Source organism: Podarcis gaigeae (assembly GCF_964106915.1).
Source record: "Podarcis gaigeae genome assembly, chromosome: Z".
NCBI lineage: Eukaryota > Metazoa > Chordata > Lepidosauria > Squamata > Lacertidae > Podarcis > Podarcis gaigeae.
In genome coordinates, this window is record NC_139691.1 from 9,012,155 (window position 1) to 9,031,616 (window position 19,462).

The 19,462-nt window shown below is 43.6% G+C and overlaps 1 protein-coding gene across 1 annotated transcript; it reads left to right on the forward strand.

The window, feature by feature from the left end:
- The first annotated feature begins 7,073 nt into the window (after positions 1 to 7,073).
- Positions 7,074 to 18,904, forward strand: SLC31A2 (solute carrier family 31 member 2). Its single transcript, XM_083721913.1, has 4 exons — positions 7,074 to 7,255; positions 14,381 to 14,447; positions 16,460 to 16,652; positions 16,892 to 18,904. The coding sequence occupies exons 1-4, from the start codon at positions 7,247 to 7,249 to the stop codon at positions 17,058 to 17,060; spliced, it is 438 nt and encodes a 145-aa protein (XP_083578039.1). The 5' UTR covers positions 7,074 to 7,246; the 3' UTR covers positions 17,061 to 18,904.
- Positions 18,905 to 19,462: the final 558 nt, after the last annotated feature.

Sequence of the window (19,462 nt, forward strand, 5' to 3'; positions counted from 1 at the left end):
AAACAGCAAGATAAGACTGGATAGAATTATGAACTTTATTTGGACTGATTTGGACATTAACGCAGTAGCAAGAAGATGATCAGAATCCCCCTTTGGATCTTGAAATATGGGTCCCCTCAACAAAAATTTAAAATTTGGCTTTGTAATTCGGAATTTATGTGATGTGATTTGATTTGATTTGATTGGTCAGTTAATATTTTTTTTTTTTAAAAAAAAGAACCTGGGACCTTTTTTTGCATAAAACCTTCACACTACCACAGAATTGTTCTTCACTTAAAAGATTCCACTCTTTGTGGTCTGAAAGCAGGACTGAATTAATTAGCAACACAGGAAGCTTCCCGTCTTCAGACTTTGCTGTTTTAAGGCTTCCTGCTTAAAAGAAGAAAATACTTTCAATTTCAGAATGTGGGACTGCACAGAGTTTTGAACTCATACACTTCAAGTATATTTGTTATAGTATTGAGTCTGCCTCCCCCAAATCGTGTGTGATGATTTGTTAGCCAGTTCAGGGTTGTTGTTGTTGTTTACAACTTCACAACTTATGCATCAGACACACCCCACTAAAAAAAAAAAGAGAGAGAGAAAAGCCAAATGATAAAAAGTGTGCTTTGCTCCTTCCTCACACCCTGTATCTTTGGTGGTGTCTCCACAAGAGCCCGTATTTCTTATGAAGCAATGGTTCATTATCAGTCTGCCTTAGATCAGTAACAGGCGCAAAACAAGGAGTACTTCAAATGTATTTATGAGGATGTGTTATGAAGCATGACCTGCCCAGAGATGAAGGGGAAGAAGAGGAGTTTCCAGCCCAAAAGAATACAGTGTTTTAATTTGGTTTGGGCAATATCTTTTATGTATGAAAACCAAGCGCATCCTACCCTTACATAATTTGTGTACATGCTGTCCCTGACATTGGCTCTCAGTTAAGTGCTTAATAAACAGCTACATCTAAATTGCTCAATTCCACCCCCACCCATTTTTCAAATTGCACATTGTCAAGCTTTCTGACAGCACAATTTTCCCAACTCTACATTTTATGTCCAACTGCGACGCGCGCATGCACACACACACACAGAAGAAACCTTGGATGTGTTCCTAAGTTGTACCTAATATTAGAAATTATCTGATAGCTTCCCCCTTTAAAAAATATACTTCTGGGTGACCAGAGGCGGTTTTAGAGCTTCAGGGGGCACCAAAACAATGCTGTAGAATGGAGCATGAGGGGTTGGGGAGTGGGGTATCATTGAATTTTAGCGTTGCACAAGGCACTGCTGAAATTTGAGAGCCCAAAGTCTGCCACTGCCATGACAACATAGCATCATACTATGCATAACCTTGCAAAGGAACCTTAATATAAACATAAAAATGCAGTGCACAGCAGTTTACTACATGTTGAAAAGGGAAATTCACAAGCACACTAAACAAACCACTTAGTAATATCCACCAGGAGCTGCTTGTCCAGGGAGGTATCTCGGTTGTAAATCCAACAAAATTCTGCAGAAGTGACAGTTGTATTATTACACCTCTCTGACCAGCAAAATAATGCAGAATGGGGTCTTGTGTATCTGCAGAGCAGTCCCTCTGCTCCTCAACACCTTTTTACATAAGCCATTTTGGCAAGAGACCAGACTTTGGACCACCATCCCACCAATAAGAACTATATGGAGTACGTCCAGTGCTTGGCTATCTCTAGCTGGGCAGCAGCCTTCAAGATTGGGTCTTAACTGCCCAGCATCAATTCCCAACAAAAAGGCCAATGAGCTTACACCTGCCCTGCCCACCTTATTTTACACTGCTGCTGGTCAGCTCATCCCCTACCACCTAGCAACCCCATCACCTACTGATGTCAGAGGCGCAGTTTGCCACAAGGTCCCTAAAACCTAGAGCTGGCTCTGCTTTTTCTTGTACTTACAATGCTGATGTTTCTTAAGTTTGCTCATAAATAGAGGGATCTGTGTTCTCCTTTAAAACAAACAGCCCCTTGTGTTAATCACCACCTGATTGGAAAAAGACTCTGCCCACCATTAATTTCTCAAAATCCCATTTGGAAGCCATCTAGTGTTCATTCCCAGATTCTACAGCAGTGAATAAGGTAAACAAATGATAGCAGGGTGTTTTGTTTTGTTTCACTTTCTCTGATAAATAATTTCTGCCCCTTGTCTGTCCTCAATTGCCTGCCAATCTATTTCATTGGGTGGCCATGGTTTCTAGTTATTATGAGTGGAAGGAGAAGTCTTATAAACAAACTCCCACCTTCCTTTTTGTTCAGTCTGAACAGTCTTTCCTCATAGAGAATATGCTTCCAATATATGATTTTCAAGCTTTTATTTACCTAAGAGAAAGGAGCATGTGGGAAGGAAGTCCAATGGCTATCCCATAACTATTGCCTGGAAGTAAATAGCTATTAATGTACACTACATAAATCTGTTGTTGTTGTTGTTGTTATATTTATATTTATATCCCACCCATCTGACTGGGTTTCCCAAACACACTGGGCGGCTTACAGTATACATATAAACATAATAAAACGTCGAATATTTTAAAAATGGAATATCTTATACAGACTATTAATAAACCAATAAATCAACAGAAACAAATAATAATAGGATTGGGAAGTTGGTTTGGATGATAGATTTGGGTACCACCAACCCTGTGACTTGATGTATGTAAGATGGGAGTCTACAAGAAGTGGTCAAACTTGTCTCTTTGTTAACAGTCTTAGCCAAGCCTGTTACATGTCTTTTACATGTCTTTTGGGGCTTTTCTGGAAACCTAAGGGAAAGCAAGATCTGTTGCAGTGCTAATGCTGTGAATCCCTCCATTCTCTCTTTTTTTTTAAATATAAATTTTATTAATATATAAAAGACATACATATACATTTGCACAATTGCACAATACACATACATAACACACTACCTTATTTTCATAACATAAAACATACCTACATTACTCTATATAATACCTAAGTATTCTGTACATATCAACATACCTACACACCTACCCCACACGTGGACACCCACCAAGTGACTTGACTTCCAACCATTCTTGTTACACTACTTTATTTTTCCAACTAGCTTAAACACATTTCATTATTTCTTTAATCTCTTCTTCTATCTTAACTTTACTCTCCTTTCACTCTAATCATTTTCTGGATTCACTCAATATCTGTCAGAAATTCTACTTTTTCTACATAAATTTGGATGTATTCCTTAAAGATAACCCACTCTTTATTCTCCTCATCCTCCCTGTTAGTTCAGCAATATGGAAGTATTCTATCATTTTAGATAACCAGTCTGTTTTAGTTGGAACGCTGCTCTTTTCCAATTTTTGGCAATCATTAACCTTGCCACCGTAGTTGCATACATAAATATTGGCCTGACCGATCTTTTATTTCCTCTGACATGATGTCTAGGAGAAAGGATTCTGGGTTTTTTTCCAAATGAAAATCTAAACATCTGTTTCAGTTTGTTATAGATATTTTCCCATTCTCTGTACACAAACCCTTCAACATTTCTCTGATGAAAATAGGGACGTCCCATTCCATAATGATAATTTTACTATTTATACCCCAAACATTTTACTGGGTTGCCCCAGCCACTCTGGGCAGCTTCCAGCAAATATAAAAACACAATAAAACATTAAAAACCTTCCCTATACAGGGTTGCCTTCAGATGGCTCAGGGGTCAGATAACTCCATACCATTCAAAATTTCTCCAGTGAAAATAGGGACATCCTAAGGAAAAGTGAAACATTCCGGGGTCAAATCAGAAACCGAGACAGCTTCTCTAACTCAGGGAGCTCTCTGGCAAATAGGGACACTTTGGAGGGACTGTGTTCAGGTTCTATATATGTATTAAAAACCCATATATCCTAAAGACACCAGTCTCCTTTGACCTTCATTCTAAGAAAACAGAACACTTGGTACTCCCAGAGTCTCTCACCATTTGGGGGTGGCATGTAACAATACATATTCAAAATTTAAACCTGTGTAAAATCTGATGAGGAATCAAGCAATTGGCAATTTAACAGAGTAGTGGCTTCACACAAGGGATGTGTGTTGAGTGTGCATTAAATGTGTTATGTACTGAAGTTCTCACCCTGGGCCAGCAGGGGGATACTGTAGATAGTTATGCAAATGAAGGATCGAAAGTGACGGTCAGTGATTGGATAGTTTGTATGCAAATGAAGGATCGAAAGTGACGTTCAGTGACTGGATAGTTTTAGAAAATGGCAGCAGTTACATTTGTACTGGAGCTCTATATAAGCAGTCTGACTGAGCTCCTCAGTTCAGTTCTGTTCTGGCATCTGAATAAAGAAGAGCTGTTTGAAGAATCGCTGTGTCGTCTGATATGTTCGCCCACAACTTAACAAAATGCATGGTGCTGATCTGTCCAGAGTAGAAGGAAATGTATCATGCTGAAAGCAATCTGTCCTTACAAAAGCCACAGACATCTCTGGACACAAGTACAGACCTTCATGTATAAAAATGAAATGTAAAGGGCAGTCCCAGCCAAAGAGGTCTCCCATTCCTAGCACTGATTAGAGTTCTATATTAGCTCCTTTCTCTTTCCCTACCAAAGGGTTGTCCATGACTGACAATCTGCAAACACAGCTCAGCTGAGGCCTCAAAGAATAACTCGGTAGATTATGGGACTTTATCTCATGGTCGTTCAAGCCCCAGTTGGGCAAAAAAATTCCTGCATTGCAGGGGGTTGGAATAGATTACCGTATCCTTTCCTTCCAACTTTTTTATACACAGAAAAAAGTGTGACTCGTTTGTTTGTTTGTTGTGCAGTTGGATACAAAATGTGGACTGGAGTGGGGCCATCATGAAGTTGGAAAGCTGATGTGTGGTTTGAAAAATTGGCGTGGACGAAAATCAAATACATAGGTTAGGCATTTATTAAGCACCTTAACTACTAACTACAGGCTATTGCAGACACAGAGTGTACACACAAATTATGTAAAGGGAGAATGTGCTCAGTTTTCTCCCATTCCCCAGACCATATTAAATCACTTTCTTCTTTCTGGCTGGAACCTCCTTTTCTTCCCCTTTCAGTCAGGTAACGCTTCATCACGTCAAAGTAAACACTCCTAAAATGCTCCTGGTTTTGCACCTGTTACTGAACTAAGGCGGATAGATGGATGAATCCCTGATATACTACAAGCTCCCTATGCAGAAACCCACCACGGATTCAGGGTGTAAGGAAGGAGCAGGGCATATTTTGTATTTATTTGGCTTTTCCTTTTTTGGTGTGTGGAGTCTGATGCAGAGTTCGTGTACTGGAAAATCTGCTTTTAAAGTCATTTTAAAATCATTGCTCCCAAACAAGCTGCTTCTGGCTGCCAAGGAAAAATGCGGAACCCTCCTGTGTTTTCTTCCATCTCCCTTTTCTAAAGGCATCATCAGGTGGTTTCAGCAGCAGTCTGCTGCAAAGACTGAGCCTCAAAGCTGCAAGGGGCCTGCTGCATCTGTATCCTCTTGCAGAGGAATGAATCTAAGCGGCAGAGAGACAGAGAGGGTCAGGAGATGAGGCGGCTGCCGAATTAACCAATGGCAGGAACCTAATGTCTTAGCCTAACAGACCCAACTGCCGGTGGTACCTGCTGGAGGTGTAAAGCTGCAAATGCTGAGAAATTTGGGGTTCATGCCAGAAAATTCTTGGAAGGTATAGTGATGGAAAACAAAGAATGTACTGTGATAACTGGTTATACTTTACCCAGGGACCCTTAAATTCTCCTCTTTTGATATGTTAAAGAAAATTGTACTAACAGAGGACAGGGAATTAATCAACATCTATTAACTGCTGCCAGAACCTAGGAACCAACTCCTAGGGGCACGAAGGCTTCGGCACACACAATAAAATACTTGTGGGCACCAGGCCCCCACAAAGTTGGTGGGTGTTCCCATTCAGATGGTGTGTGTGCACTGTGTCATGTGATTGATTATGCAGGGAGGGGCTTACCTGGGCCCCCACAATATTTTTTTTCAAGTTGGCACCCTTGTGCCAGAATTATTATTGTCATATTGGGGAGGAGGTAAGAACAGCATTCTTGAGAGAATGGATAACTAAAATCTGGGATAAGGTATGTGTGGTTAAGCTTACATAAATGGTGAGAACCAGAGGGCAGACATCAAGATAATGGTGTGTGTGTGTGTGTGTGTGTGTGTGTGTGTGTGTGTGTAACTGAGTCTTTTTCATCTGTTCAGCCACTGAACAGGATGCTGGACTATGTGTCACTGACAAGATCCAACATGCTTGCCTTATGTGCTTAAGGCTCACCCTTTTTAAATAATAATAAAAAAGTTGGTGAGATCCTGTAGTTTTTCGTTTTAATTGGCTATAAAGATTTAAAAGATTACTGGTTGTAAATAGAACGATAGATTAATTAGTATGGTGGTTTTATTTCTGGTATTTGACTTTGATGATTATGCTTAAGATGACATAATAGGATGATACTGAAATGTTTGTTATTCGAGGGGTGCATGTCTGGAGCCTTGTGACGGTAGCTAGCCTAAAAGGCGGCTTATAAATGATAAGATAAAATAAATATAAAACTAATATTATGCCTAGCAGAATAAAATAATCGCAAGGAGGCCCTCTGCAATTGCAGGAATAGAAGTGCTTCACTGAGCGTCCCTACCAGCTGTTACAGCTGTTGCATCCGGGCTTGCCAAGCAAAGCATTCTGGGAGGCGTAGTTTGAAAGTGTCCAAACTCTCCCTCTCTCCCTCCTTTAAAAATAGGGAACCACAACTATGCACCGAGGTAAACGGTATCGTTGCAAAGAGCCTTAGGACTACCCGACCCTTTCTTTCCTAGATTTACATTTATTATTCGCAGTATTATTGCAATATTTTTTCGAATCGGCCTGAAGAGCTACTTAAATATGGGTGTGATCTTAACTCCTACTCTCTATTTACTCTAGAGTAAGCACAAAGCGATGCATGCAGTCAATCAAGGTTTTGCAATGTGCCGCTTGTCTAAATCGTAAAATAGTATTTGTTCTGGGCTGGGGAGGAAGACGGGAGTGCAAATAAATAAACCCAGAATAATAGACTACAATTCCCAGGATGCTGCGCGCCCTGGCCCACGTGACTCCTCACTAAATTCATTATCTTTTACCGAGGCATTGAATCTAGGCGGAACCTGATCGAGTGGAACGAACTTAATTGCGCGCAGACGGCAACTCGCCTGCTGCTTCTGCCGGAGGAAAAAACGAAGAGGTGAAGAAAATACTGCAGCAAGATGATGCAGGCAAGTCTGTTTCAAAATTGTAGATGGTGTCTATTTAATTTACTTATTTAATTGGAAGCAAATTAAAAATGCGGAGCTTGTTTTTTAAAAAAACAAAAGTTTGTGGACAAATTCTCCCCGGCTCGTGTTGCTTTCATTCGTGCTGAGATCGATGCTGATCCAATTTTTATAAACAAATGCCGGACAACTACTTTAGCTCTTTTAAAAGCGTCGTAATGAAATTTCGATCGCGATCTTAATTTGCACGCTGGGCGAGTCAGCGTCTCCATCTGTTGCCTGTTTACCAGGAACACACTAGTGTTTTGTTGGGTTCCTTGAAAAACAATGAGCCTTATTTTGTCCCTAATTGGGGGCGGGTGGTGGTGGTAGAGAGAGAGATTTGGGGATGACTTTCCTTTTAAAGAGAAGTTGATGTACATCTCTTAACGTCTGGCGAGTTTCATCGGAAGCTGCCTCACGCAGAGTCAAACCATTGCTCATCTAGCTCACTATTGTTTACACACACTGACTGGCAGCTGCTCGTCAGGGTATCAGAAAAGGACTGTTTCCATTCTTACCTAGAGATGGCAGGGACTGAATCTGGGACCTAATCTAAACCATGGGTAGGCAACCTAAGGCCCGGGGGCCGGATGCAGCCCAATTGCCTTCTCAATCCAGCCTGCGGACGATCCGGGAACCAGCGTGTTTTTACATGAGTAGAATGAGTCCTTTTATTTAAAATTCATCTCTGGGTTATTTGTGGGGCATAGGAATTTGTTCGTCCCCCCTAAAAATAAATATAGTCTGGCCCCCCACAAGGTCTGAGGGACAGTGGACCAACCCCCTGCGGAAAAAGTTGGCTGACCCCTGTAATCTACGCAGATGCAGTACCATTGAGCTGCAGCTATTCTCTTGCCTTACAGACACTTAATCCTTGAGTTGGGTTGGGGAGATATATCCAGAGTGCATGAATACAAACTTTAGTTTTACGGTATAAAGAAAATTTTGGTCCAGCTCTCCCAGTGGCTATGCACCATGCAAGCAGCTCAGAAGACTCTAACTTCATAGTATATAGAAGACTATGAAAATGATTGGGGTAGGGTAGGCTGGATTGGGTTGTTGCACAGGCGTGCCTAATCACCCTGAATTGTGCACCCTGAATTTGCTATGGTTTTACAAGGGTAACCCTCTTTAGATGGAGATGTGTATTATTTCACTTCAGAATGTAATGAGAGAGCCCTGATGCTCTCCTACTTGTGTTGCTGAGTGGGGCTGCCGGCATCTGCCCCCAAGTCCTCCCTTACAGTGCCATCTTTGTTGCCACCAGCCATGCCTCTGTCCTAGGTCTGACACTTATCTCCTCCTGATTTTTGGGAGAGGACAGGATAGTACAGGAGGAGGTGATCCCCCAAGTATCTTGGCCCCAAGCTAGGGTTTGAAAGGTCCTTGCTAAATTGTGCCTGAGACCTAATTGGTATGGCTATGGGTGTAAAATGCCCCCGCACAGACTTTCATTCCTCTCCCACCCCCATAACCCCCTGTCCAGATAGATGGGTTTCCTGCTTCAGAGGTCATCACAAGACAGACAACTGCTGGTGCTCATTCAGACTAGTGGAGCCAGAACCAGTGAGAGGCAGAGACAACTAATTCTGGTCTAGTCCCCTGCCCATCCTTCTCCCTTCTGGCTTCTACAAGGGCTACACTTGAGACTAAGCTGGCAGGCAGGGCCACCCCCCGAACTGGTTGCAAGTAAAAGGGCAGACAGGCAGGAGCAGTTGGGGTTGATGGGGCAGTGCCCAACCAGACAAGTCTAAACTGGATTATCACCAGGTAAATGGGCAGCAGGAACAGAAGAGCCTTCGTCAATGTGAAATAGCCCTTGGACTGATGTGTGTGGATTTGCAACCTGAGTTTCAATCCAAGCCAATCCTATTGTCTTCCCAAAAGGCAAGCGGAGGACAGGAGAGAGCTGGAGAGTGGGGGCTGGTCCATTGGGACAAGTGGAGCCCTGTTCCACCAACCTCAGCCAGCCTTCCTACTCCCTGCCTTCCTACTTACAGTCAATCTAGGGCAGTGTCTCCCAACCTTGGGTCTCCACCTATTTCTGGACTCCAACTCCCATCACCCCTAGCTAGCAAGATCAGTGGTCAGGGGTGATGGGAATTGTAGTCCAAAAACAGTTGAAGACCCAAGGTTTGGAAACACTGGTCTAGGGCATGCCAGTCAGCTTCCTCCTTGGTTTCAGTGTTGCCCTTGTAGAATCAACAGGAAGGAGGGCGGGGGCCAAACTAGAATGAGTTGTCTCTGCCTCTCATTGACTATGGCACCATCTGCCTCAATGGGCACCAATCACCACTGCATCCAGGTATTTCCTAGTCATTCTGAAGGCCAGCAATTGAAGAAAAGTTGTCTCCCAGAGGGCACCAGCCACTACTGGGTTTGGAGGTGAATCTGATGTAACTTGACAAGGCTCTGAATTTTCTTGTTGCAATCCCATCCCCCTTCCCGTTTTCTCTAATGGTTTTAAATAAGTATTTTGCTAATTAAGATAATGCAACATGTATGTGGATGAAAAAGGCAGTCGGGTGACTCATGTCATGCTTCCTCAGTGGGCTTTCCCAGTATAACCAGAAGTTGTTCTTTGGTTCCTTGAAATTAGGTTAGACAGAACTGCTTCCGCATCCTGACTACCTGCCTGTTTACTCAGGAAGTCCTACTTGAGTATGTGCCAAACTGTCCCACCTCAGTAGAGCGATCCTGTGCATGCATACTTGGAAGTAGGTCTCAATAGGCCAGTCACATTCTTTTGCATTTGCTGCAACAGGCTGATGCAACTTCCTATGGAAGAGGACTCTGATGTTTATTGTAGTCCCCAGCGTAAACACTATGAGAACAAGCCAGTCAAAGCAAAGTCCTTTTAATTCCCCATGATTTCAATGTGAGAGAGTGCTATTCTTATTTTATGAGAAGTCCCACTATATTCATTTTAGAGATGCGTGGAGAAATCTGATTCAGTTCACATGCCTGACCTTCTTCTTCTTCTTCTTAATTAAATTTCTATACCACCTTCATCTGAGAATCACAGGGCAAACAAGACTTTGGGTATCTTTGTAAATATGCCAGGGAAGGGAGAAAACAGCCGCAAGGGCCAAGTGTCTTTCTCCAGTGTTCTTTATTGGACCTTTGGGACTCACCCTAGGCCATACTCCTTCCTCAGCTGTGAGTTCTCTGTTCAGGCCATACCCCTCACTGACCAGAAGAGAACGTAGATCTGATTCTCATGCAGACTAACCCTTGGTTCAATTCTGAGTGTCTCTAGGCAGGGCTGGGAGAGACCTTGAAAGCCTGGAGAATCACTGCCAGTCAGTGTAGTCTAGTGTTCCTCAACCTTGGGTCCCAAGCTGTTATTGGACTACAACACCTGTCATCCTTAGCTAGCAAGACCAGTGGTCAGTTATGATGGGAACTGTAGTCCCAAAACAGCTGGAGACCCAAGGTTGGTAAACACTGCTGTGGACAATACTGAACTAGGTAGAGCAGTGGTCTGGCAGCTTCCTATGTTCCTCAGGAATTAGTGAAACATAGGAAATTCTCCAGTTCTCTGTTCTCCCTTCATGTGATCTGCTAGAAGTCTTTACCCGATTATCCCACTGATTAGAAACCACAGTTTTCTTCCCAAGCTCTTTTGCAATGAAAGAAATAGTCCTGGTTCTGTTTCCGCCTCCATCTCTTTCATTCACAGCAACCCAATAATTGTGACATCACACCTAGACGTGCCCAGTCTTGTGTGAATTTCCTCAACTCCCATTGGAGTTTCTTTGGCAGACAGTGTATGTTCAACTTATTGCTTTAGGTTGAGCATTAAAAGCTCAGTATTGTTGACACAGGCAAGCAGCAACTCCCCTGGGTTTCAGACAGCAGTTTTTCCAGTGCTACCTGGAGAAGACAGGGTTTGAGCCTGGGGCCTTCTGTATGTAAAGAAGATTAGGTTTATTTTAATTTAATTAAAAAAATACGTCCCACTTACTGAGAAATTGCATCAAAATGACTTTTAAGAGATGTCGTTTTGAATGCTTTAATTATTGTGAATATACTTTTTTAATGATGTGAACTGCCCTGGACTCCTATGGGAGGAAGAATGTGATAGAACACAATCATAGTTATTGATAATAATAAATTATGCAAGGGTGGGGAGCCTGTGGCCCTCTAAATCCAGCCAGATGGGCAGGGTAGAAATAATAAATTATTATTATTAGAAATGTTTTTGGACCTCATCTCCCATCAACCCCCAGCCAGCAAGCTCAGTAGTCAAGGGTTATGGGAGCTGGAGTCCAGAGACATCTGGGGACCTAAGGTTGAAGAACACTGATATAACCTATTTCTCTGGCTGGCAGTGGCTCTCCAGAACTTGGGCAGGGATGGGACCCAAATACTCCATGCACTCCATAGGTTTTTGCGACTGACCATGAGAATCTGCCTCTTAGGAAATCAGCTTTTGCATAATACAGTTTTGGTTCTCCTTTCACATTCTCAGTTTTGCATGTTTCAAGAGAGATTCAACTTGAAGTGAACAATTTCTGTTCGAAGATCCGACACAGGTGTGGAATTTGGCACCAAGAAACTGGTGCTGACCGGAATTCACTGACCCTGTGAATGAGGGATTTGCAAAGACGCTGACCCTGTTTTTGACCATACTGTAATAGAGCTTTCACATTAATAAGCAAAACAGAGACCCAACAATTAGTTGGAATAAGATGACAGATAATCATAGGTTGGGATGATGAAAATGGCACATGATAAAGAACTTCCTTGTACAGAATCAAACCAGTGGTACAGGTTGTCAAATAAAGCCTATGTTACTGGTTGAGTTGCCCTGACACCTGTGGTAAATTACATATACACAGAGAGAGACAGACACACACAAGCTCTGTGACTGACTGGTCATCTGGAGGTTCCAGGGATGAAACTAGGAGCTTCTGGATTCAAAGCCTCCCACTACATTTCCGAGCACAATTCAAAGTGTTGGTGCTGACCTTTAAAGCCCTAAACGGCCTCGGCCCAGTATACCTGAAGGAGCATCTCCACCCCACATCGTCCAGTGCCGAGGGCCTTCTGGTGGTTCCCTCGCTGCGAGAAGCAAAGCTACAGGGAACCAAGAAGAGGGCCTTCTCGGTTGTGGCGCCCGCCCTGTGGAACGCCCTCCCATCAGATGTCAAAGAGATAAACAACTACCTGACATTTAGAAGACATCTGAAGGCAGCCCTGTTCGGGGAAGTTTTTAATGTGTGACATTTTAATGTATTTTAATCTTTGTTGGAAGCCGCCCAGAGCAGCTGGGGAAACCCAGGCAGATGGGTGGGGTACAAATAAATTATTATTATTATTATTATTATTATTATTATTATTATTATTATTATTATTCCACCAAGCTCCTAACCCTAAAACGTCTTTAGCTCTAGCTCCTATCTGCACCAGACACACCTCAGTAGAGTAAAATAGTGAATGACTATAGAGCCATGGGAGAGCTGGGAAGCAGATGTCACACCATCAGCTCTGCTATGACAGGCCAAGTCCATCAGGCCTCCTGTCACCTCAGCTGCCATTCCACCAGACCAGGAGCAATGGGAAGCAGGGCTCATTTAATCAACTTTGTCAGAGGCCCCACTCCACCAGGCACCTCCTGCCCCTCTTGGTCAATATAGGAACAACGATTTAGAAACTTGCGCCTGAGTTTTGTTTTTCCTCTTCCTTCCCTTCCCTTTTCCCTTGTGGGTATAAGCCTTGTGGGTAAGAACTGCCTTGTTTTGATTGTGTGTAAGCTGCTCTGGGAGCCTTTCTGGCTGAAAATACTCTCAACAAATATAGGATGCAAGTCCTTATCACACATTCTGTGTGTGTAGAGGGGGCACCTCTGGGGTGTATGGGGTGTTAGGGGAGGGGCAGTACCTCTGGTGGAAGCTGCCAGCATGCAACAGTGGGCACATCTTGGGGATGGCTTCCCCTGGCTGGCTAAAACAGGCGAGGGTAGCTGATGGGTCTCAAACCCTCAGTGAGTGAGGGTCTTCCCCTGCATTTGAAGACAGGCTCCGGCAAATGGTGCAGGTGAGACCAAGATTGGGTCCAGCATTCAAGATGGCGGTTTATACATGTGGTGTAGAGGGAAGTGTGGGGAAGTGACAAGATTTGGGGCAGCAATCTGGCATGCAGTTCTTTCCTGCCATTTTCACAAGGGAAAAGTTGGGGTGTGGCAACGCTGTCGTGCCACACTGTTCCCGCTGGTGTGAATTAAATTTAACGTGGCATGCTGGTATATCAGTCAACACCCCACTCCACCCCCCGATAACACAACAGGTACTACTGCAGTTTGAAAGGAAGATCAGAAAAATGGGACAGGAGAACTTACACACTGTTCCTCACATCTGAATGCACTTTTAGTCTTGGTGTTGCCCTTGTAGGACTCAGCAAGGAGGAGGGTAGGGGAAGCACTAGAATTAGTGGGCACCACCTCTCATTGGCCCTGGCACTACCTGCTTTTGGGCTCCTTGCTTTCTGCCCTACCAATCCCAGTGGATCAATTTGCGTCAACCTGGTTCCTTCCAGATCTGTTCAACTACACCTCCATCAGTCCCAGCAATGAACAGTCGTGCTTGCTGGGGCTGATGGGATGTTGGCAGGGCACCAGATTAGTGGAGGCTGTTCAAGATCTTGCATAAGTCTGCCCTGGATTTAGGTAATTAGATTTGGGGCTCTGGCTTATTAAACTGGCCTATCAACCAGGAACCTAATGGGGCTACTTTACATATACTAGAGTAAATTGTGCATAAATGTACAATATGCAAAAAAAAAGTGTATCAGGAGAAGTTTGCACTGACATGTTGGTGAATTATCACGAGCACTTAAAAAAGAATTGCACGCTGACGTGGAATTGTGGAGAACTGAAATTAAGACCGGATAAGTGAGAAACTGAAATTGACAGATTCATTGACCCCTAATTCTGGAGGTAAAGGAGAAATTAGTGGATTGAATTGGAAAGAGGAGAAACTGAGATTGGCAGATTCACCCACCCTTGGTCCATAGCTTGTCCCAGAAACCTTGCCAGTGTTTCCTCTTTGTTAATTCTTCCTCCTTCCCATCCATCCTCTACAGATGTTTTTCTATTTCTCGGACAAAGTGGTCCTTCTTTTTGACTTCTGGAAAACGCACACCCCAGCAGGTAAGAAAACAGCCTTATCTCTTAAGTAAATATGAGCTGCTGAGGCAAACAAGAAAGGTCCTTGAGGATGAGGGAAGATTATATGAAACCTTAGCCTCAGAAACAAAGATGACAAAGCTTGCTCTGTGCCATGCATAAGGCTTCCCTAGGCAACAGACTCCCTAGAATGCTTGGCTTCGTAATGGTTTTGAGGGCCAAGAAAGAAGAAGTCAAACAAACTAACACAGGATTTATCCATACTGTACTTAGTTTTCCCTACTCTTTCCAGACACAGGCTTGCACTTTAAAATTCTTGTGTCTGAGCACTCTTTCTTTGCCCTGGAGCTTTCCCTGCAAAAACCTACTCTTTAGTGCTCAATTGGAGCAAAAGGCAATTGCTGTTTGCTTATAAAGATTGAGGCTTTGTAGGGAAAGCTCTGGAGCGCAAAAAAGGGAGGCACTTGAACACGGAGTTTTAATACTCTCCTGTGCATGCAAAGAGCAGTGGAAAGGTAAGTGTGGAAAAGCCCATAGAAGACCAGTTGTCCATAATATATCAGCTGTGGCTCAGTGGCAGAGCATCTGCTTTGCATGTAGGAGGTTATGGGTTCAATCCTCAGCATCTCCAGGTAGAGCTGGGAGAGACATTACCATACCTAACTACATGGACCATTGGTGCGACTCGGTATAAGATAGCTTACTCTCCAGTCTCGTCTCCGTCATTCATGGTGTGGAATGGGGAGTCTGTGAGAGCTGCAGCAACCTTCAGGGGCAGAGAAGGTGGTTAAGGAGAACTTCCTCCTGCTGCTTTCCAAATTATGCCGAACTACAAGTCCCACAATTCCTTACTACGGACCATTCTGGACTTTGTGCTAGGACATCTGGATGCTAAATCAGGGATTTTTGGATATATGTGAAAGGTAGAATAGGTCTGGAAGAGACTCAACCTTCACCCTACATCCCCAAATAAAAGTTTAAGGACCGTCCCCCCCCCCCAGCTTTTATGCACAACAGTTAAAAAACAGCTAAAAAGCATACAGACATAGAGTTAAGGGAGGATGGACACAAGCACATGTGTGAATTATGTAATTTACATAAAAACACACAGAGCACATGCCTCTTGGACAAGGATATAGTTGTTGAGGCTCTGGTAGGTTTCTTGAGATAAAAAATAGCTCCCTATAGATGAGCAGTGAAAAAACCAACAACCCATAGCAGTGGTCTGGTAGCTTGTGGGAATTAATATAAGCAGTGTTAGGGAAAAATCTCATAATGGAGACCAGCAGGGTTTGGCAGTCAAAGCCAGCTTTATTATATTATTATTATTATTATTATTTACAAAATATAAAATAGAACCTTAAAATTGTTGATTAAAAACAGGCATGTAAAAACGTTTGAAAGATGGTTAGCAAAAGGAATGCTCCAGTTGCTTCTTGAAAATTTGACACTGTAATCCTACACATGTCTACATCTGGGATTAAGTCCCACTGATTTCTAGACGTCTTACTCCTAGAAAAGTGAGTGGAGGGTTGCCACCTGAATCTCCTTCATTTCCTCTCACTCTGGAAGTCTTACTGAGTCTCCTGCAGCTTATTGTTGTTTTGATAAAGAGGGTATTTATAATAATGAATGCTCTTTTGATATGAGCAGGTCTGATGTAACTGTTTTGGATATCATTGCCATGCTTGCCTCTTAATCGTTGTATTATCAGCGCATTATCAGTACACCATTATCTTTATTGCATTTTAATATTTCAGCTGTGCCACAGAGTGCTAAAAGTGCATATAAAATGAATTGTCCTCGATTTTCCCCTCCCAGAAATAAGCTTATCTTAACACACATATGGGCTAGAAACTTGCACACTTAAAAAAAAAACCCCAGAGATAAGGTGTGCAGGAAGTGGAATCCTGCAGTTGAATTATACAGTATGTAGTTACACACAGGTTTGGGAATGGATGGTTGTGTACAAATATATTTTTACACCCACCCACCCATCCCATCTCCAACCATAAATCTGTTTTTTTACCCAACAGGGATGGTGCTCTCAGTACTGGTGATCATGCTGCTTGCCGTGTTGTACGAATTCATAAAAGTTGGCAAGGCGAAAGTGCTTCAGTACACAATGCCGCCATCCATTGCCTCCAGCATCAGCCAGGAGACCTTGAGAGAGCCAGAAAGGGCATCTATTAACACGGGCCTGGAACAGCTAAGCAGCTCCCCAAAGAAGTAAAAAAAATGGGGTGGGGTGGGGAGGCAAACAGCAATCTGCAGAAAACCTGTATTAACGTTTGCTCTGATTCTGCTTTTAAGGGTGGTTTTTCTCATGGGGAAAGCTCTGGAGGGGCGGGGGCGGGGAAAATGCGTTCAGACACAGAGCTTTAAAGTGCAGACTGTGCCTGGAAAGCATGGAGGAAAGTTAAGTGTAGATAAGCCCTGACATTTGTTTCTCTTTCCTTTTGGAAAAGTTGGTTTTCGTGGCATGTCGTCCAGACCCTGCTCCATGTGGTCCAAGTGGTCCTGGGTTACCTGGTGATGCTGGCGGTGATGTCTTACAACACGTGGATCTTCCTGGGAGTGATTGCGGGCTCTGCCATTGGCTACTACATAGCATACCCACTGCTCAGTCCCAGATAGCAGCACTGGCATCAGCGCCGGAAGATGGTTTTTAACAGTGCTGATTAACTGGAGACTCCTGCCTTGGGAACAGATCTGTGGTGCTTGGATAACTGAACTGGGTAAAGAGGAGTTACCCTGTTGTAGTTCCAAGATCCTTTCCCCTGCTCCCCATCCTCTGACTTCCACAGGCAGGGCATTTAAACCTTCTACCTTTTTGAGAATGACTTTTTGTCCTTTCACTGGAATTTATTTGTAACTGCCTTTACTAAGTGCCTTGGAACAAATGCTCAGTAGCTAGAACTGAGATGTTTTGCTTTCTAACCTCAGGACGTGTAACAGTGGTACCTCGGGTTACAGACGCTTCAGGTTACAGACTCCGCTAACCCAGAAATAGTACCTCGGGTTAAGAACTTTGCTTCAGGATGAGAACAGAAATCATGCGGCGGCAGCGGGAGGCCCCATTAGCTAAAATGGTACCTCAGGTTAAGAACGGACCTCCGGAACGAATTAAGTTCTTAACCCGAGGTACCACTGTAGTCAGCTAAGCCTTGCACTGTCCACTCTGACTGGCAGAACTCTTGAAAGTGAGGTTTTTTTGGGGGGCAACTTTACCAACCCCGCTACGCTCTGTCCTCTGAGGGGGTGGAACCCATGCCAACTTCATTCAAAGCACATGCTGAATGGTTGCATTCTGTTGCGGGCTTTTTAGTGTAGGAAGGCAATGGTGGAGATATATAAAATTATACATAATGGGAAGAAAGGGGATTAGGAGAAGTGCCCCCCCCCACTTCTCATAAACGTAGAACTGGGGCCCTCCATTAACTCAGAATGGTGGGAGACTCTAGCATTCAGGAGGGAAGTGCTTCTTCACACAGCACATAAGTAAGCAAGCTATGGGATGCATTACTGCTATAGCCATCAACTTGGGCAGCAATAAATGGCAGCTGGACAAATTCACAGAGGATAATGTTACAGGTGGCTGCCAGTTGTGATGCCTAGGTCCTACCCCTCCAACACACCTCTGAATCCCAGTTGGGAGAGAGCCATTCAGCACAAACCCTGCTTAAAGGATTCCCATAAGCAACTGGTTGCCCACTGCCACAGTCACAGGCAGTATGCGTCTGAATCCCAGTTGCTGGAACCCACAGGAAAGGACAGGACTCTGGTGTTTGGGTTCTGCTTAAGGGCTTCCAATGGAAGTGTCTGGTTGTCCATTGTCAGAACAGGAGGCCAGAGTATTTGGGCCACTGGTCTGACCCAGCTGCTCTTCTTTTGCCCACTGTGAGAACAGGCTGCCAGACTATATGTAAAGCCTTTGGTTTCGACCAATAGAGCTCTTACAGTCTTTTATTTTTCTGGGGGTGGGGGTATTGGATTCAGGGCACAAAAGGGAAGACTCTGCATAATTAACATAAGGGACTCACCACCACATGGTGAGGCTGTAAAGAGGGGGGAATCAAATGTTAGCCTCACTAATACCTTGCAGGACTGGGTCTGGTCAATGCTTGGAGGACAGAGATCTGTGTTATACATAGTCAGGTCATGGTAACAGTACCACTTAATTCTGCTTTGGTCAGACCACACCTGGAATACTGTGTTGGGAAGAAAATGTACACAGGGTGTTTAGCAAGGATAGCCTATATGGTGCCTTCTAGATATTGTTGGTCTGCAACTCCCATTGACCCCCGTCAAAATGATCAGTGATCAGAGATTATGGGCACTGTTGTGCAGCACAACTAGAGGGCGCCATTATGGCTCCAGATGCTGAACCAAGGAAAAACGTTTGTGTGGCTAAATTAAAAATGAATGTGCTATGAAATCTGATGCAAAAATCAATGTCAAATAAAATATTTTACTTAACACATCAGATTTCAGAAGTTTCTTTATGGTCTTCAAATTAGGTGAAGGGTGTCTCAGGTTATTCCTGCATGTGAAAACTACACTTTCTCCCTCCAAAACTGCTTAAGCACGTTCAGCATGTTCAGTGGATCATTACAGACTGTTGCTACTTTTGGCTGGGATTCAATCACAAGCTGGCAAATTCAAGGTGAGCCATCGAAGGTGATCTGATGCTCTTGTACAGCATGCCCACTTGCCTTCCCCGCCCCAGCCCAACCAAAAATGAACTTTCTGAGCTAAGGAAAGAATGGGAAAGACATCGTAAAGCAAGGTAATCACGTTTGCTGTATGCTAGCCTCTCCTCAAACCAAACAGAATGGATGCTCAACAGACGGGTGGTGATGGGCACACCACCTAGCACACAGAGCAGGATGAATGCAAAGCAAACAGGCTGGCTGTTTCATGGTTGGCTAGAGAGCCCATCCTAAGGGAGGGTTAAAAATGCTTAAATTGTAGATCAGGACAAAAAGAGTTTTGGCTGGGGGAGAATAAAAGTGGCTGGAGTTATCAGTAGTAGAGTC

What these genes read in the sequence shown, in the direction of transcription:
- SLC31A2 (XM_083721913.1), top strand. An exon ending in GAAAACGCACACCCCAGCAG is followed by an intron (nt 14,448 to 16,459) that starts GTAAGAAAACAG and finishes TTTACCCAACAG; the next exon opens with GGATGGTGCTCTCAGTACTG. An exon ending in CTAAGCAGCTCCCCAAAGAA is followed by an intron (nt 16,653 to 16,891) that starts GTAAAAAAAATG and finishes CTTTTGGAAAAG; the next exon opens with TTGGTTTTCGTGGCATGTCG.